General features: G+C 36.5%; 1 protein-coding gene across 4 annotated transcripts in view; it reads right to left on the minus strand.

Moving 5' to 3' along the window:
- LOC120529589 (collagen alpha-1(XVIII) chain-like) overlaps window positions 1-21488 on the minus strand; it is a 258159-nt gene that overhangs the window by 50390 nt on the left and 186281 nt on the right. For 3 of the 4 annotated variants that reach the window (XM_039753509.1, XM_039753506.1, XM_039753507.1), the window contains 4 exons: window positions 21413-21457; window positions 14057-14113; window positions 6369-6428; window positions 6194-6235 (listed from right to left, as the gene is read on the minus strand). In XM_039753509.1, the coding sequence (XP_039609443.1) occupies window positions 6194-6235; window positions 6369-6428; window positions 14057-14113; window positions 21413-21457 (204 nt within the window). The remainder of the gene's footprint in view (window positions 1-6193; window positions 6236-6368; window positions 6429-14056; window positions 14114-21412; window positions 21458-21488) is intronic. The other variant, XM_039753508.1, reaches the window with a different exon arrangement.

Raw genomic sequence — 21488 nt, forward strand, 5'->3', positions numbered from 1 at the left:
AATGGCAGCCAAACAGAAATGAGATGTGAAATGAGCCAACAGATGACCAGCTAAATTGGGGCTTCAAACTGCAATCAATTTCACTCCAACCAGTCTCTTAACGAGAAGCTGATTCTTGCTGTTAATTAAGCCCATTACTTAATTCCACGGCTAGTTGCTGCTCTCATTCTACCACAGCAGACATTTCCCAAACTTGATTTTCTGTTTTCTCTAAGAACATTGTCAAAATCCTTTCATGACCTGAGACGTCAACCTTACTGAGACCTTCACCTTTCTTTATTTTCAAATATTGTGTGATGGGCACAGGTGAGCTGCTCATGTGGCGGCTTGTTTCATGTCTCATTGTTGTTTGGCTGCTAGTTAAGGAAAAAGAGACAACTAAGGGGTCTGAATCAAGTTAATTAAGACTAAAGCAAAAGAAGTTAATTAGCAGAAAAATCTGGTCACTAATTAAGAAAATTGTTAGAATGAAAACCTGCAGCCACTGCGGCACTCCAGCACTGGAGTTCAACATCTGTGCTCTAGAGGGTCAAAAATAGGTGGGAACCCCAGAAAGCTTGATATCTTACATACCTGCACATCAAGACCAGTAGAATGGTACACCATCTGGGGGGGTTTTCTCATAATGATGAGTCAGGAGCAGATGAACAAAACAAACCGAAGTGATTTCAAAACGTTCATAAGTCTTATGAACACAACATGACTCAGGTACGTCTCAATCTAATGATCATTGTATCCTTGTTTGGAGGATACTTGGATTGAATCTAAGTAACAGGACATGATTAGAAAAAGCACACACCTGTCTATATAAGGTTGACAATATTTACCAGAGCAAAAGCCCAGTCTGGTAGTATGATGCTGTGGGGTTGTTTTTCAGTGACTGGAAGACTAGTCAGCGTTCAGAGAAAGCTGAACATAGCAGAGTACAGAGATTTGGATAACGAAATCCTAGTTCAGAGTGCTCTGGACTTCATACTGGGCCAAAACTTCACCTTCTTACTGGACAATGACACTAGGCACAAAGCATAGATAACTCAGGAGTGGCTTAGGAACAGCTTTGGAAATATACATGAATGGCCTAGCCGAAGCCTGAAATTGAACTCAATCAAAAATCTGAGACACGTGAAAATAGTTGCCCAGTGACAGACTCCACCAAACTTGACAGAAGTTTACAGAATATTCAGAGAAGAATGGAAGCAAATCCCCATATGCAGGAATGCAAACTTGCTGCATCAAACCCAAGATTACTCCATATTGTAATCACTGCCAAAGGTGATTCTAAGTAAGTACTGAATAAAGGGTCTGAACATTTGTGTCTATGTAATATTTCAATTTCTTTTCAATACATTTGCAAAAAATTCCTCAAATCCTATTTTTATTTTGTCATTCTGGCATACTCTGTGTAGTTAGATGAGGGAAAAATAAATTTAAATGATTTTTAGCAAAAGGCTGACATATAACAAAATTTGTCAAAAGTGTGTAGAGTTTGAATACTTTCTGAAGGCACCGCGCAATCAAACCATCTATATAATAAAAGCCCAGCGCGGTCTCCGTGTCCATATCCGGGTCTGCGTTCCTTTTGGCTGTATAGCCGCCCCGTAGAAAAGCCCCAGTCTGTCCCCTCTCAGAATTCCTGCTTACCCCCTTCCGTTCTTTCCCTTTTGCTTTTATTTTTCCTGTTCCCGAAAATCTTTTCAAAACAAAAGTAAAGAAATAGACAGAGCGTCACTTTAACGTCTTCTCCCCTCTGCCTATTAAACAATCAATAAAATTAAATTAAAAAATCATGCAAGAAACAGAAACCACAACCTACCCTTACAGCGTCCACCGCGCTTCTGGCGTTACAGCCAAACACATGGTGTATGCAGGTTATGAGGTGTGACGCTAATTAACGCCCGTACTACAACAGATATTGTTCATATACAGTACTATTAACTATTTACAGGGATCAACTCTTTTGGGGAAGTTCATAACAAAAAAAAAAAAATTAAATTATAAATAACATGTGCAATTGAGTATTTCGAGCCCTGCGTCTGAGTCGGATGGTTCCCCTGGTCACCAATTCATGTGTTTCACTATGCCCACTATGCCTTTCCGTCTTCAGCTACCCATGTGCACTTGTACAGGGGAGACCTTACGGAACAATGGCGAAACGAAACGCAACTAAACCTGCTGCTGCGAGAGAGGACACATTACAGCGTGATCACGAAGCAAAGAGGCAAAGGCGTGACAGTCGCTCGCAAGAAACGGTCACAAAGTATTCACACAGATTAGCTCAACGACGCGTCTCTGCAGCACAATGAAAGGCAACTGAAACCCCTACAGAGAGAGAAGACAGATTACGCCGTGATCGCGAAAGAAAGAGGCAAAAGCGTGCCAATGAGACTCCTGACGAGAGGTCCTTACGATTGAGTCCTTCAACTGTGGTCATCCAACGCGCAGCGTAGCGCGCACCAAGTTGCTAGTAATTTAATAATTAATTATGTGGCCTGTGTATTATGATATTTATATGGAGGATGATGACTGCTTTGGGATGGCAGACAAAAGGTAGTGTGACATCTTTGTGATCACATAGATGAAGAAATAATGTATAACAATAATTACAGGAAGGTGTGAATATTCCAATAATTTGCTATCTCTGTAGAGAGCTTATTTTACATGTTATCAGTGTACTAAGGCCAAATTAGGTTAGTTGTTTGCAGTGCCTTACAAATATATTTTAGCAGTGAAATCTAAATTTCTGTTCTTTCTATGTACTTAATACTTAAGAGTACAGTTGTGCAAAACTGAAAGCTTCTGGACATAATTTTTTCCTTTTTTTTAAAAAATACTTTGTGTTCCATAAGAGAATACAGTTTGAGACAACTAGCCGACAGATATTTCTTTTGCACTGACTGTGCATCAATTAAACAACATGTAAAGCACAGTAAATTTGTAAAGTTAGGTCTTCATTTAGAGTCTGCCTCTTGAGTAATAAGCCTTAAGCCAACATTAAAACTAAAGAAATATCACTGAAAGAAAATAAAAACAATTTGTAAGCAGAAAACTGAAGAATTTATTGAAATATTACGTCAACAATTTGTAATATATCAAAGATGAAAGAAACCATTTGTGCACTTGTGGGAAGGACGAGGTTGGTCCAAGGAAAAACAGCCACGATAGAAAAGAATGATCAGAGTGGTACATAAAAATCACTGATGACCTCCACAATGGATGGCTAATTACATTATAAGCTATCATTTCCAAAAAAAATAGCAAGTCTTTCTAGCACAACACAATAAAAAGGCCAAATCAGAGTTTCTGAAAAATACTACATGAATGAATAGAGTTCTGCAATGAAATGTTTTGATGATGGGAAACACAGGTAACTTAAAAACAGTACAGATAAGACCTAAGGAACAGAGCTCTTGCAAACCAAAATTTTCACTTACTGAGTACAAAGAATTTTAAATTAACCTGACTTATTACTTATCTTCACTTGACATTGGGGAACACAAAATAAGTGATGATATCCTAAAACACTGCAGTAGATGACATTCCTCACTTTCAGGAGCTCACCATGTAACTAAAAGTATGACATAAACACTGAATGGTAAACTTGGCAGTGTGGCACAATGGCTAAGGTTTTGGACCAAACCCTGAGGCAGTGGGTTTAAATCGTGACCCTGAGTAAGTCACTTCACCCACCTTGGAGCAACTGGAAAAAGAAAAGAAATATAAGCAATTGTATCTCAAATGTTGTAAGTTGCTTTGGATAATGGCATTGGCAAAATAAGTATTTTAGACGTTCACTAACAACAATTAAATGATTTATGGAAACAATTTCTCCTTGCCAAGTTTGCTAAATAAAATGTGCTATCACCAGTTGGTAATTTGGGTGTTTCTTTGCATTACACTGTCATTCTTATAGAATTAATTGTGACAGCAATGTAACTTGCATACATGCCACTGGTCATAAATGGTGACCTCTTGGCTAACATTTATTCAAATTTAAATATGTTTCTGCTTTTCTGTATATTCTTGCTAAAACAATACACTTTAACTAGGCAAAAATGTATCTTCTTCCTCATAATAAAATGCTGTTTTACTGTTAATTTCATCATAGCTTTATTATCACCACTCCTCCTATAACTTAGCAGATGTTCATACTGTTTGTTCAGATCTTCAGAGACATTTTTCCACATTTGTTCTCTTGAAATTTAATATAATCTTTCATGTTTTTTTTTCTGGTGGTGATGTTGTTGATGATGTCACTCCATGTTAATGCTGTGCTGGTTTTAGGGATGCCCTCCTGCTGAGGTACTGCCACTGCACATGAATCAATTGGTGGTGTGTTCAAAGCCATCTGATTTAAAGGCAAGGAGTTGCAGATGCTCAGCTTTTGAACTTTAGTTCAAAAACAAAGTAAAGAGTCTCTGAAGCTAATGAATTCAAGTTACTGTTTAAGAATCTTTGGTTCCCTATTAAAACATTCATGACTAGAAGTCCTGTTTTGCCCTCTTTACAAATGTTTGCCTCCTGTAGTGACCCCATCTTAATGCTTTCACTTCTGGTTCTGTGTTTGCAATCTCCAGAAGTACAGAAAATGCTGCACATGCAACATAATTATAAGCAGGAAAAGAAAGTTTGAAAAACAATTTAATTGACTCTAGTGTAGTTTCTTCCTTTTCAAAGATGTTATTTAATAGAATATAAATTGTAAATGAAATTATATCAGTAAATATACACCAACCTCCTATTAATATTACAACCTGTAATACTATCTGACAATATGTTCTATTCTTATGTCAGGAGTCTTAGCCTGTTATAATGAGAACAAGGCAGGAATCAGACTTAGTTTGCACAACACATACATGAACTCATGGAGTTTACAAAAAATAATCAATCTGACACCTTGTGCTTGCATAGTACAAACAAAATGCTGTTCCCAGCAGAAACCTGCAGTACCTTGGTAGACAATGTTTACTGCAAAAAGAACACAGTCCGGACTGCAAGAAAATTTAAAGGAATTGTCATTCACTGACAATACCCTACAGATGTAATTAAATCCCTTTTTCTAATCCTGGTTTTCCATTATAAAGACACAGGTACTGGCAAACATGCATTCAACCTTCTTTTATAGAAATATACTGCCTTCAGTTCAGTCATAGATCATTTTTAAAATTTTGTTTATGGAACATTTACAGATTTAAAAAACAGACATGCACTATTGTCAAATTTTACATAAAAACATGGAGATGAGAGAGTGAATCAAAATCCATCCACATTACAAAAGTTTACTTGAGAGTCATTTTCCGATGGTCACATGCCTGTTTGCCAGAACCATATTGCACGCCTTTCCAATATTACATAATGCAGTGTATGCGGATGAGCGACCTGATAATTTTTCATCTGTGCCACTCACATGGCCACTCTTGAACTTTTCAATCCATTTGTAGGTGTTTTGCTAAGGCAAAACTTTATGTGCATACTATGCACATAAATACCTTCAATTTACAAAAAAATTATGTTAATAATGGTGAAACAAGCCAATAATTAACCAGACCAGTTTGAAATACAACACCAGTTCTTGCGCGAGTGATTTACAGAGCACAGTATGTCTATAGCTGCTTGCATGACTGATCACTTGACTTGGCGATCTTTGTATCGTTGTATTATAAGAAATGTCTGTACTGTCAGAGGTTAAGGACATGAAGGTGTAACCCACAAATTAACATGCAGCATGCTAGTAAAGATGAATACTTCATGCTTTGTTCTGTTTATACTGTAAAGATGCAACCATTATAGTTGTCCACACAATATTAATATAAATCAAGCTGAATGTTTCAGATAACAGATTCCCATTTGGCCTGCAATGTTCTAGTAAATAACTCAATACTGAGTTCACCTCTTTTATTTTTTAATCTGATAATAATTTTACTTGTAATACAATCTTCTTAGCTGACCTATGTGAAGAACAGAGTGCCATTTTTTAACAGCTTATATCAAAATAACAATAGACAGTAAATGTTAGACAAAATGAAACGTTTTTCTTTTGTGACCAATATTATCTGTTATCTGCATGGGCTTTTGACATTCATGCTTGAAAACAGAACAGCATTACAAAGGAATATAGAAGCGCACAAGCAAAAGTATAGTGGAACAGAAATGTGAATAGAAAATAAAATACATAAAAGAGTTCCCTTTCACTTACTGGAGTTTTGCAGTGAAGTCTGGGAGGAACTGGAAAAACTGTCTTTAAAATTTAGAGGAAAACAATTACATAAATAAAGCCAGATCAAAATAAGACAGATATGATTATACGGCAAGAATAAAAGGAAGAAACATGAAAAAGAAGGATAGTAATGAAGGGAATAATGCCAACTTACTCCTTTGATGCTCAGACAAGGTCCTGGGGGTCCAGGTGGGCCAGGAGGTCCTGGTGGTCCCTGAGTGTTGAATAACAGCAAATAAAGATTTGAAGGAAAAATATAAAAAAAAAAACAAGACTGTTCTCATCATGATAAGCAAAAATAAATCACAATGACTATCCTAAGTATAGTGTACTTTAATCTTAAAATTCTGAAAAAGTGTGGATTATTTCCCTAAGTTTATCTGGCCTACTGCCATTTAGTTTTGCCTTAATCTTCTGAAAGCTTTATTATAGTACAAATTACTTATGTGTTAAGAGGAAGGTGTGGTACTGTATGTTATGAGCCCATGGCTGTGAAGATTTTAGTAATGAAAAACAGGATGTTTCGCGCTCTGTGAGTGTGTGTGGCTGTGGTGCTGCATGTGCACAGTGTGTTCAGTGCGTTGTTCAATATTTGCACTCTGTGGGTCACAATTAGGATACTGCACCCGCAGGAGAATAAAGAACCCGAGCAGGATAGATAGGAGAAGACAAAAAAAAGGTTCAGTAAAGAGAAGGCAGAGGTGAAATCAAGCAAGAGGAAAGAAAGTGAAGTTGAAATTGAAGCAGAGTTGGTGCTGCAGAGAGGAGGCTTGACAGTCAGGGAAGAAACTCTGTGTGGAGCTCCAAGTGTAGGGTTGCTACTGCTGAGTATCCAGAAAGCAGGAGCAACCAACTTCTCTGAGAGGTCCCATGGACAAAGAGGGATGGCGGTGATAGAGCTTGCGGGGTTCCTACAGTCACTAATAGGTGGCGATAGAGGCACAAGTCAGTTATGGGTTGACTGCATTCATCAAGAGGGGGTGTCTGGTGGCTGAAGACACCTCTAAGGGTAAGCAGCAGGGATAAAGATTAAGAAGAAGGCACTAAGACTTATGGTCGTTTTAAGGAAGTATTTACAAAAAAAGTTGTGACGCTGTGTAAAATGTAAATAAAAAAAAGAATGCAATGATTTGCAAATCTCATAAACCCATATTTTATTCATAATGGAACATAGAAAACATATCAAATGTCGATACTGAGACACTTTATTATTTAATGAAAAATATTAGCTCATTTTGAATTTGATGGCAGCAATATGCCTCAAAAAAGTTGGGATGGGGGCAACAAAAGACTGCAAAAGCACTTGATACTAAAACGAAACAGCTGGTGGAACATTTTGCCAATAATTAGGTTAATTGGCTACAGGTCAGTATCATGATTGGATATAAAAAGAGCATCGTAGAGAAGTAGGGTCTCTCAGAAGTAAAGATGAGCAGAAGTACACAAATCTGCAAAAAACTGTCTACAAATTGTGGAACGATTTCAGAAGAATGTACCTTAACATAAAATTGCGAAGACTTTGAATATCTCATCATCTACAGCACATAATATAATCAAAAGATTCAGAAAATCTGGAGAAATTTCTGTGTGCAAAGGACAAGGCTGAAAATCAATACTGGATGCCTGTGATCTTCAGGCCCTCAGGTAGCTAGGCATTAAAAACAGGCATGATTTTGTCATGGAAATCAATTAGGAACATTTCCAGAAATCATTATCTGAGACACACAGATTGTTGTGCAATCCACAAATGTAGGTTAAAGCCCTAGCCATATGTGAAAATGATCTAGAAACGCCACAGTCTTATCTGGGCCAAAGCTCCTTTAAAATGGACTGAGGCAAAGTGGAAAACTGTTACTGAATCAAAATTTAAAATTCTTTTTGGAAAACATGGATGCCGCATCCTTAGGACTAAAGAGTAGAGGGACCATTCAGCTGTTATCAGCGTTCAGTTCAAAAACATGCATCTCTGATGGTATGCAATTGGCAGCTTGCACATCTGGAAAGGCACCATCAATGCTGTAAGGTTTATGAAGGTTTTAGAGCAACATATTCTCCCATCCAGATGATGTCTTTTTCAGGGAAGGCCTTGCATATTTCAGCATGACAATGCTAAACCACATACTGCATCTATTACAACAGCATGGCTTCATAGTATAAGAGTCCAATTGAACTGGTCTGCCTGCAGTTTAGATCTTTAACCAATTGAAAACATTTGGTGCATCATGAAACAAAAAATACATCAAAGAACATTCAGGACTGTTGAGCAGCTAGAATCCTATGTCAGACAACAACGGAACAACATTCCTCTCCCAAAAGTCCAGCAACTGATCTCTTCAGTTCCCAGATGTTTATGGACTGTTGTTAAAAAAAGAGGGAATGCTTTTTTGAGATGTGTTGCTGCCATCAAATTGAAAATTACCTTATTATTTTCTTAAAATGGTACATTAAACATTTGATATATTTTCTGTGTTCTATTGTAAATAAAATATGAGTTTATGAAATTTTCAAATGATTGCGTTCTATTTTTATTTACATATTACATTGCATCCCAACTTTTTTGGAACAGGGGTTGGATTTATTGACTGATTTTAGCCACTAAGGAGCACTGTTTTGTTGGATTTTTTTATCAACTTATTTATTTAAAAGAAAATTACACTGCACTTTCGTTTTGAACATTAAAATTGATTTATTAAATAAATTGTTGTTGGGTGTCCTTATTGATGTCCCATGTTCAAGGACATTATGCCAGCTGCAGGCAACCAAGGCATCACAGTTGGACATTTGCCAGTAATGTGGTCTAGTGGCTTAGCAAACTACTATAAGGCTGCAAGTTCAGTCTTTATAATTCTTTCTGTTATGGACCAAATGCTTAAAATGTAAGAAAATGCATCTCAGGATGGAGTACTGTAATGATCACTTCAAAATCTTTGAAATGGATTCTGCAATAAATATTTATTTCATTACTTTGGTTCATACTGTACTGTAAATTAATTTGAAAGGTTTTTCGAAATAGAGCTCACACAATCTAAATTTGCAGCTTTACAAATATTAATACATAATATATATATATATATATATATATATACACATACACAGTATATATAATACATAATATATATTGAAACTAAATGTTCAATCTTATGAAATGCATACAAATTAAAATACAGTGCCTGTAAGAGTATTCATCCCTTGGATGTTTTATCATTTGATTATTACACAACATTAAATCAGAGTGGATTTAGTTTGGCTTTTATGAAACTGATTAGTAGAAAAAGACTTGTTGATGTTGAAATGAAAACAGACCTCTGTAACATTATCTAAATTAATTACACATCTAAATCACAGAATAATTCATCGCATTAGTATTCATCCCTTTCAAGTCACAAGTTAGTAGATGCACCTTTGGCAGCCATGACAGCCTTGTGTATGTATGGACAGGATTTTATTAGAGTTGTACATCTGGACACTGCAAGTTTTCCACATTCTATTTTGCAAAACTCCTCAGGCACTGTCAGGTTACAGGAATTGTGAGTTAACTGGCTTTTTTAAGTTCTGGTAAAAATTCTCAATTAGACTGAGATCTTGACCCTGGTTCAGCCACTCCAGGACATTATAATTTGTTCTTACAGCCATTCCTGAGTAGCTTTGGCTTTATGCTTGAAGTTATTCTTTTGCTGGAAAATAAATCCTCTTGTCCCAAAGCATAAGTTTCCTGCAGAGCTTACCAGGTTATCCTTCTGGATTTCCCTTATTTTGCTACATTCATTTTTCCCTCACCCATCTAAAGCCTTTCAGAGCATGATAAACAAAAGCATCCCCAAACTATGATGCTGCCACCACCATGCTTCATAATGGGGATTATGTGTTTTCGATAATGTGCAGCATTTGGCTTATTCTAAAAATGTTGTTTTAGTTTGATGGCCAAAAAGCTCAACTTTGGTCTCATCAGATAATCGGACCTTCTTCCAGATGACTTCAGAGTTTCCCATGATTCTTCTTACAAATTGTATCTGAGATGTTGAATACATTGTTTTAATAGTGGCTTTCTCTTTGCCACTCTCCCATTAAGCTGGGACTAATGAAGCACCATATAGTATGTACTAGGGATTCCCGGACACTTTTCATTCCCACATTCCCAGGAATGAAACTGCTGTAATTCCCGGGAAAACGGGAACGGCCAAGCTCGCATATATAGCATGTAAAAGTGTAAAAATTGATCAAGAAATAACAGAGTTATAGTTGAAAATAATTAAGGTGGCGCCATTACTGCAGCTTGTACTTCATCAGACAACAGCTTTGAACAGCCACTTGAAATTGCAATGTGTCAGTCTGTTGCATTCGCATTATCTGTGCCAAGAAACTTGCCATCACAGAATGATGACAAGAAACTGGATGCATCAGTAAAAGCTGAAATAGAGGTGTTTCAGAGTAACGGCAGGCACGGGCGTTGTTTAGAACAAGTGTATCAGTTTCTGATGATTGTGCAGCCTGCTTCAGTGAAGGCAGAGCGTGCTTTCTCAATGGCTGGCGTACTTCTGCACAAAGGTGCGCTCTTGCCTGGACAACCGCACGCTGGACACATTAATAATAATAATAATAATTATTCATTACATTTATACAGTATAGGGCTTTTCTCAGTACTCAAAGCGCTATCCATACAGGGAGGAACCGGGAATCAAACCCACAATCTTAAACAGTCTCCTTTTTGCAAAGCAGCAGCACTACCACTGCACCACCTATGAGGACGTTGTGCTTTCTACACTCTTATTACCGCAACTAAAGATATATGTACTTATATGACAGCATGAACCGCTTGTAGATAAGGTTAGTCTTTTATTTGTGTCAACATATTGCAGTAGGTTTATTAAAAATTAGTGTTGCTTGTTCTAAAACCGTTCACATGTGAGATGCCCGTGCACTGTGTCATCCCCGGGAGCCCGGGAATGAAATGTGGGATTGCCAAATTCCCGGGAATGGATTCCCTTGTATGCACAGTCTCCCCAATCTTAGCTAATGTGTCTTGCAAGTCCTTCAGAGTTATTACAGGTCACTTGGTAGCCTCCTTCACTATTCCTCTTCCTGCACGATCACTGAGTTTTTTTGGACAGCCTGCTTTAGGCAGATTTACATCTGTGAGATGCTCTTTCAGTTTCTTAAGGAGTGATTTAGCTGTACTTCATGGGATATTCAATGATTTGAGTATTTTCTTATACTAATCCCCAGACACAGGCTGGATAATTACAATATGCATTGGGACACTGTCCTTGCCTGGTTTAGTTGTTATTTATTAAATTGGGTCCAGTATGTACAAAAATGTAATGGGACCTTTATTGTTGTCACTTTACATGATTCCATTGTACACGATTCCATTGGGAGCTTTCATTAGAAAACATAATTAATTACCTAATTATAAATATATATATACATTTGGAGGCTTGTGCCCTGCCCGCTTTGCTCGCCAACCCCCCAGGCCTGCGCTACATGCCAGTCACTTCGCGTCTCTGCTGCTCGTGTTGTGAAGAGCGGGGCTGAACGCACCCCAAGGAGACGCGGTTGCTCCTCCAAAACCCCCTCTTAAACGGTGATACAATGGGAAACAAATACAGTTTTTTTACCTCCTCTTTTCTCGATCAGCTGCTGGATTGCTGCTGCTGCCATGCTGCGTGATCTGCATCTCGCATGGCACGTTAAACATTTAAAAGCCTGTACACCAGCTGTCTTTGTCATCTACTCTTTGTCTTTTATTTCCAACTCCAGGAGTAGTTAAATCTCTCACAAAGTCTTTTCTCGCAGGACATGAGTTCTTGATATTTTTTAGCTTATAATTTAAAAATGGAATAAGAATCTGAAACTCTAACAACATCACATTAAAGTTTGATAAATTCTGAAAAGAATGATACCAAACATATGTATGTAGGTTTTAAAATAAGCCTGATTTAAAGCGTGACAAAAAACATGACATAAAATCATTGCACTTTTGGGCTTAGGATTTTATATATATATATATATATATATATATATATATATATATATATATATATATATATATATATATATATATATCTTTTAGACAAAATTGTGTTTTTTCCATCTTAAAAATGTTAGAAAATTAACACATTTTCTAAATTTGCAGGAGGATGAGAAATTAACTCATGCATTGATTACTGCAATGTGTTATCAACTGGCTGTTTAAATTGTTATTTATGTAGCTCTGTATATACACAGAGAGAGAGCATACCTTTGAAGAATCTGCAAACTTTAACCTGTAATATTACTCTGTAGACTCAATTATGTTGTGTTTGAATGCTAAATATACACATTTTACTAACTCAAAACTTAAAATCTGAGATATCATGCCATAACAAATTTATAACTTACAAAAATAACTAAGAAAGTTAATCTAATTCTGGCAGAAATAGTCCTGTCTCTTTAGTTTTGTCAACTGTAACACGTGCCTCTTAACTCACAGTTTGAAACCACAAATTATGTTTTGCTTTTTCTTAGTAATGACAAAGAACATAAACAGCTTGATGCTTTTTCCCCAACTTTTTTGCTTTTTATTTCTAAGAAAAGTTTGTAGTTTAAATAGTTTTCTTACAATTGCAGAAACTCAGCTGCATAGTGGTGCTGTTGTTAGAGATGTGGCCTCACAGATCCAATCTTGTGCCTAGCTGTTGCCAGTATGGTGTTTACATGTTCTTTTGCTGTCCATCTGTGTCTTTTCCTGTCAGTACTTTGGTTGTATTCCCACATGTGATATAGTATGCTGTGATCTTATGACACTACTTCTAGCAGACAGGCCATGGAATCAGACTGTCAGAGTCCCATCTCTCAAGGCAAGTTCTCTGCTCTCTACTTAGCTGAGGTAAAAAGACCTGGGGTAGCAGGAGAACGTGATTCAAGGTCATTCTTAAGAACTACTTTACAAAAGGTTAGATCAACATCACTGGCTGGAAGACCCTAGCCATGGAGCTCCTGCTATGGTGTCAAATGATTCATCAGCCCGTTACTCTGAGACCAACTTCCCCTCTGATGAGGCAGACAATTGGAGCAATACTCGCAGAAGAGACTTCCCAAGGCAACCAAAGTTTTAGGAGGAATGGACTCCTCAGCCTTTTTAGAACACTCAGGTAACCTTGATAGGAATGATTCTCGTTTTGAGTGACTGCCAAGGAAAAAGGGGGTTTGATTTTGTATTAAGTCAAGTCTGTATCATATCCAAAATGAGAATCTGTTATGTTTTACATACATGAGGATATATATCTTAAAAAAGACAACAACTTCTAAATCACAAATTAGGGAAAAATCAGAGATATTCTAAACTCCAAAATATCATTTTTGTAGGTGACTGATGACTATCCAAAATAAGCACAGCTGCACTGCAAGGTATTCAAAAGGTAAAATATGCCTTAATGATTTAAATTGAAAAGACAGCCTGAAAACATTAACTGGCCATAGATAATCAGTGCAATAGAGATTCAAACCTGTAACTCTGGTCTAAAAAGTAAGGAGACAAACAGGAGAAAGGCAAACATTTTTTACTACTGTATTTTGTGTCTGCTTAGCTTGCTTAGCGTCCCTGTGTGTACTGCAGATGAGCACTCTTGTTGCATGTAAAATGTTAAGTAGTTTCTTTGATCTCCGTTCAGTGCATGCTGAGTGGGATCAAAAGCAACACATACTTTAGACACCCGGAAAGAATGTGAATATATCAGTCAGATTTTGCTGTTCTTAAAAACTAAAATAATAAATAATATACAGTAGGACATTTTGACTGCTAACCTGCTTTATCAACAACTTTATGCCTTTTAGAAAGAATCTTCATACTTTTGTTGCAATTACCTGTATGTTCAGCACTTCTCCTTTCTCTCCTTTCTTTCCTGTCATTCCTGGACGACCCTAATAAAAAGCAGACATGAGATAAAAAGCTGCTGAAATCAGTTAAACATCCTGTTAAAACCTCAGTAACCTCACCTTAATTTAAAGGGCTTAAAGCCCTTAATAAAGATAGAAAGTGACTACAACAGTAAAATCTTTCTACATGGATGTGATGATACCTTAGGGTTTAAAAGATGTGGAGTTTCAATAAGCTATTCTTGGGCAATCAGTGCATTTCTTTTAGATGAATTTGTAAACCCCCTCCATTTAAGTCCTAAAGTTAAACACTCACATACACAACTTTTTTACTTTTTCAAAATTTGTTTTTATGTAAAGTGTCTTTTTTAAACCATGGCATAAAGATTAAAAAAAGAAAAAAAAGTTTGAGTAAAATTGTTCTACAAAAATTTAACACAAATGTTTTTGTAATTGTATAATTACTGCCAGTCAAAATTTTGGGGTCTGAACACAATGCCTTCTACTTACAGTATATCCAGCTAAAAAAATTCCCAATACTATTTCATCAAAAACAATTCAAAGTCATGATTTTAATAAAAAAATCTTTTGGTTAACCACAAAACAAAACTATTTATCTAAAGGGAATTTCACAATTTTTCATTTGATAAAGTGTGGTATTTGGTCACAGTGGTTAGTACTGCTGCCTAACAGCTGTCTGTATAGAGCCTGCACGTTCTTGTCATGATTTCTGGTTTTCTTTTCAACTACTTTGCTTTTTAATCCCACATCCAAAGATTTGCATGTTAGTTGGACTGGACAAACAAAATTGTCCCTGCCTCAGAGTGAGGCTTTGCACATGGAATGGACTGGCATCTTTCCCAGGGTTGGGTCCTGCCTTGTTCCTGATGCTGTGTTGCCATGACAGACTTCCTGACCCGATTAAGATAATAATAATAATAATATTACATTTTATTTATGTAGCTCCTTTCCCATGTTCTTAAAATGGTTTGTTAATGGATAGAAGGATAATATGATAAATCTGGAAGGTAGGATACACCGCACAGTGCAAACTTGAAATTTTTTATATAGGTAATTCTCACCATAAGTCTTATTTTGTTCAGCCTTGAGCCCACACCATTGAGTGAGTGGTCATAGCCCCACAGCTAATTAAAATCTCATAAGAAATTGGAATTACTAACCACATTTAGTATAAACACAACAATTAAGGCCCAATTTTATTTTACACCAGAGTTTGCAAACGTTAGCCAGCCAAAGCTGGGAAAGATTGTTACAGTTTTAAAATAGCTAAGAGTATGAAGAGCTACAGCATAATGTTGTGACAGAGAAACAGAGTCTTGCAGCGTGTGAATGTGGTTTAAAGGTGAGCACCTGCCTTTCAACCTGGAAATTCAGGAGGCACGCTACATTTAACTTCCATCAACTTTTTCTCATGGTCCCAAGCCACCTCGGGTGGAGCCATTTTGTCATCTGAGTTATCATCATCTGAGACTTTTTTGCAAATGAACATTTTAATATTAACAAAACTAAATGTAACAAGTTAAACGGAAATAAAGTTTGGTAGCATATACTGTAATTTGTAGTTAATTTTTACATTTTCACGAGTCCACTTTTTCACCCAGGCAACGCTAAATAACTTGGCTAGTTAGTCAATGGTCATTGAATTTTATTTTTCAAACTTGGTTAGTACAATACACAGTGGGTGCAAAAATTATATTTGTTCATTACAAAATATTTCCTGCCACTTCAAAGGTACAAATTACAACAAATTCTGTGCACGTCTTATCTGAGAGCAGTTAGTGGAAAACAACTATTCCGCCTTTATTTTTTTAGAATTTCTCTACCTTCTGTAAAAGCTGTTGTAAGACACAAAAACCAACAATCCAATTTTCAGTATAAATGGCATTTTTTAAACATACCTATATAATGTGGCCAGTTATATAATGAATAATTAAGGCCATTTGAGGTTGACTACACTTTGGTTTAATTTTCTGAGTGAATCTAATGAAATAGGCAGATAATAAATTATATGATATGTGTCCATTTAAAAAAAAATGGTGGTTTTTATTTTGACCACAAGCAAATCACAGCCTTGGTCTCAAGCAGAACTCTACTAACATAAATTGATAAGATAAAGCCTTTTTATCCTACTGTGTGACAAAAAAAAGTTAACTGGAGTCTCAGTCCTTGCTTCCTGTTCTTGCTGCCTCAATTTGACATTTACATTAGTAATCTTGATAATCTAAATGGTTATTAGATGATTATGTTAATATATTTCAGAATTGATTGAAAAATATGTTTATTTTATTGAAGGAAAAATTACCATTGTGGATTATTGTGGGATGGGTTAACATTCACATAAAATAGATAGGTTAAAGATAATTGGAAGCTGTCAAAGCCATCTAAGCCTCTACTACCTTTATATTGCTAGAGACAAAATTGGCTTTACAGTATCTTTTAATTGCCAATACTGCTGTGCAGCAGAGTAATCACTCTTAGTACAGTTTGGTTTCAGCTAAATCAAGTACAGTCAATTCTGCCAATGATGCTACCACAGGGCCACCACACAGCCTTGTAGCTTTTGCATTATTTTTTTTAAATGTTCTCTTATGTAAAATGATTGATGGAAAAGCTTTTTAACTTTTCAATGGTGCACAATTTACAATTATGTCTTTTTACTTTTATATTGATATGCTGGAAAATGCAACCCACCATTGATGGTAACGCTGTGACATACTAATGGAAGAGTCGTTTTATATAGAACACAGTCACACTCCTAGTTCCACAGCTAACAGTGCTTGTGTCATAAAGTATGGATAAATGTTTTAACTATTTATCTAAATTGACTTAGCCAAGTACACAAGTGTAATACAGAATCTCAAAAAAATCAAACCTTCACAGTGTAATGTGTTACTGTTCTGGCACCCCAGTTCTGCAAATCCTGGAGCTTCACATCATTGTCATTTGTAATATACTTTGACAAGACTGTGTTTTTTTCAGATTTATCTTAAAATATTAAGAAAACACAGTGAAAATGTAGCCATACAGTGATGTTTTATTTCAAAAATGGCAAAAATGAAATGGACTAAATTTTAAAGTAGTCTAAATTTCATGTTCCAAGTTATTTTAAAGTGATTTTAAGCTACTGAAAGTGTAAAAATCTTTCTTTATTTAAATTCTCACACGTTTTGAAGTTCAGTTTTAAGTTCAATTTAAACATCCATAATTGTTTACTTTTATCTAATACTAGGGTGCTTCGCCCACTGCTTGCTTCACTCGGCCTCCCCCGTGTTTGGTTTACCGGATATACAATTTAAAGAGATTGTTATTTTCATGGGAATTGTTACATATGCATTATTTTCACTTTTACTTTAAAAACTTTTGTAAAAACAATACTTGTCCTTTAATTCCAGCCCCGTGCGTGGTTACATCTCTTTCTCACCAGACATATAATGCTGTTCGCGTTGTGAAGGGAGGGGCGGATGAACGCACGCTAATGATATGCCATCGGATCATCTGCTGTCTTTCTGCTGCTTGTGAGCTGCCTGTTCTGCTTGTCGTATGTCATTGTTTTAAGAGCTGGGAGCACATGATGCTTGTCTGCCAAAAGCAATCCAACAACTGCTAGGTTAGATGTCTGTGGACTTGTTTTAAATGATGGCTCACTGCCTTGTCTCGCGTGATGTTGTAAAAACAATTATTGTCCTTTATTTTCGACCCCAGGAGTAGTTAAATCTCGTATAATCACGTATAATGCTGCTCGCGTTGTGGGGGTTCTGCTGTCGCACTTCCCGTCGATCATTTTAAAGCCTGTACAGCCACTGCCTTTTTGCCACTTCGTGACTCTGCTGCTCGTGTGATCGCTTCTCTGTGATCATAAATATACACCTGACCGAACTGTGTTTTCTTTGAAATTAAACTTGTCATTGCTTTAACTGTTGCGGAACCACAGATTCTCATAGCATTTTTTTCTGCTCTTTTTCTTTTATTTTTGACCTCGCTTTGTCCTGCTATTTTTTTAATTACACCTGTTCTTGATGATTAATTTACTTTTGTTTGCGTTAATGCGATCTTTTATTCATCGACATTTCATTTATAACATATTGTCCTTTATACGCTTTATATGCACTGAGACCTCTGTATCTGTGTGTGCCTTTACACTACTGACTTTTTTTGCTGGCTGTCTCGCAGATCTTTTATTTGTCTTCCGTGATCTTAACATGAAGATCACGTATCGTCTCCTAGTCATTCCCTCCCACAGGATTTTTTTTTATTATAGACAGATATGTTCAACTACACTGTCCAACTTCAATTTCAAGACCATATTTTGTCTACACCAACAGAACAATCTTTGCCTAATGAAATATCTGATTTTCTGTACTGTTATCATTTGTCTCTTTTGCCTCTGTGTGTTTTTCTTACAGCATTTTCATGAAAATTCAAAAAAATGAGGTCAGTTTTTCTCGTTTCCTCTCATTTCATTCTTTCATTCTAATACTCTAGGAAATCTTTGTAATGTAGTGGTGTTTGACATTTTTGTCTTCTTCCCAAAGTCATCTTACACAATGAAGTAATAATTAATACCCACAGTGCTTAAGTTGGCACTGGAATTTATCACAAAACCACAACAGCAAATATTACAGCCCCAGTACAAAGGATGTACAGGGCTGTTCAGTAGAACCTACTATGTATGTCCTTTTTTTAAAAAAGTGTGTGGGCTGTTAGTACACTGATTAATGAATAGTGGCAGCAGTTTGCCTTTGGGGTTAGCATAATTATCAGTCATTCTGACTGACAAATAGATAGAACTAGCAGCACAATAAAATTTAAAATTAAATGTAGGTGTAGTAGTTGGACTGAGGATTGCACTTGGTCTGATTGTGCTTTCCCTATGGATACCGTCAATCTTCATATAATTTGTTCCCTTTGAATATAGGCCTGTGCCTGTGCATCTTTAGCTATTGTCCAGCTATGACAACTTAGGCAGAGGAATTCTGACTTGTGCATAAACAGAAGATACAGTATGATCTGCTTTTGACATTTTCTTGTGGGTTGATTTCATCTTCTTGTTGCTGCACAGTTAGCTGATGTTAAGCTGCATGAAGCTGAATGACATTTAAAAGTGTTGCTGTTAACTGAAAATTAATACAGGCAGCACAAGCTGCTATAACCTGCCTCATCTTCTGCAGATTTCTGAAAGGCTGACTATTTATTCAAACAATTAACCTATACCCACATGTTTTGGTTTTGATTTTACAGATTGCCAGGAATCACTTCATCAGCTTTTTTCTTGTTTATTCAAGAGCTGTTGCATTTGTTGTATGCTCTTTCTGTTTACACAAATGCTATTAAATATCTTTACACCTCTTGTTTCTCCATTTAAGTGTGGTGCAGTGGTTGATGTTGTGTGGACAGGCAGCTCCTGTGCTTAAATACAATGCATAAATAGTTAATGCACAATTGTCTATTCTGTACGTACTTTGTTTCTAAACCACTAAACATACTAACTAATTGGAATACTATAGTGACTATTTCGCTGCACCTCATAGTAAGAGTTGAAAAAAGTACTGTCATACATCAGGATTGATCTGATATCTGCAAATCAATATTATTTTGTCCAGTTATATGGGTGTCTGACAATTTATAGAGCTGTGAAAACAACTTACAATGTTGTACAACATGGACATTGCTACAGTGCACAGCAATTACACAAAATATTTTTGTCCATTTAATGCACTGGCCACACAGGCCCTTTCCCTTTTTTGCCCGCAGTGCCTTAAGTTCTCTGGTTTTTGATCAACTTAACCTCGAATGCAGCAGCACTAACCTCTTTGACACTCTGAGACCCACACTTCAAAGTGATTTCAGAAAATAAAAAAGCACATGTTTAGTTCAATAATATCTTGAATTTCAGTTCTTGCTTACACACTTGATAACAAACCTCCTCTTCAAAAAAATGAACAAAATGTATTATGAAATTTATATCAAATTCTGTTTTTAGAAGACAAATACCGTATATACTCGAACATAAGCCGATTTTTTCAGCACCCAAAATGTGCTGAAAAACATCACCCTCAGCTTATATTCGAGTCAGGTCCCACTGCCCCTGCCAACCCAACAGAAAGCTGGAGTGTACAGTACTGTGGAACCTTGGATCACGAACGTACCTGAACACATACAAATGAGTTCCGCATGTCTTCAGTCTCTCCCTGTGCATTCCCCGTGCAGCGAGTGAAAGAGAGAGAGAGAAAGCGACACACACAGGCACACACGAGAGAGAGACACACACGCACGCGCGAGAAAGACACACACGTGCGCGCGAGACAGAGAGAGAGTGAGTGAGCGAGCGAGAGGGCTGGCTGCATAAGGCCGAGAAGGCAGTTAAAGAATGCACCGGGCTTGCTTTTAAAGAGACATATTCGAGCATTGTTTAAACCTTGTATTTAATGAAGACTTTTTTTCTATTGGATTTTAACTTACACTTCACTTCTGTTTACAGCGATCGGTTCGTAGCCTGCATTGTTGCAATGTTACTTTTCTTGGTGGTTTATTAAATTACGGATTTTTCAAATGTTCATTTTTTTCCTTTTTTTTTATTAAAAAAAGTGTTTTTAGCGAGCAGTTCGTATCGCTATAGCTCAAACTCTTGCAGTGTTAGTTTTCCCTGTTGTTCAAGGTTTTTTCAGTGTTATTCAATGTTTTTACATTTAGTTTACTATTACACTGTACATTAAATGGTATAATTAACTATACAGTATTTGTGCTTAAAAATCTTTAAAAAATATATATTTACATACAGTTTGTACGGTCTGGAACGGATTAATTGTATTTACATACAATCATATGGGGGAAATTACTTCGGGACACGACCAAATCAGGTTACGACCAGAGTTTTGGAACAAATTATGGTCGTGAACCGAGGTTCCACTGTACCTGGTTTGATCTGTGAGCGGTAGAAGAACTGCTGCGGGCTCTGTGTGGTGCTGTGCAGCCTCTGTGAGACTCATTCCGGGTTGTGTGCTCAATTAATGAGCTGATGCCTCAATAAATGTACGGTAATTTTATTGGTACTTATTTTGATTATTGAAACTTACCAGTAGCTGCTGCATTTCCCACCCTAGGCTTATACTCGAGTCAATATGTTTTTCCAGTTTTTGCAGGTAAAATTATGTACCTCGGCTTATATTCGGGTAGGCTTATACTCGAGTATATACGGTAAATAGACCAAATTTTGTGAATTTCATTTAAATTCACTTTTATTAGAATACAAGTAATTAATATTTTTATTGTTCATATATTTGTCTACAGAAACTATAAATAAGTGCACCAATCAATAATACTCACTGGACGTCCAGGGAATCCAAATTCTCCTTTTGCACCAGATGGACCCTGTAAAATAAAATAAATGAACAATTCTGAC

Source organism: Polypterus senegalus, chromosome 5 (assembly GCF_016835505.1).
Source record: "Polypterus senegalus isolate Bchr_013 chromosome 5, ASM1683550v1, whole genome shotgun sequence".
Lineage (NCBI taxonomy): Eukaryota > Metazoa > Chordata > Cladistia > Polypteriformes > Polypteridae > Polypterus > Polypterus senegalus.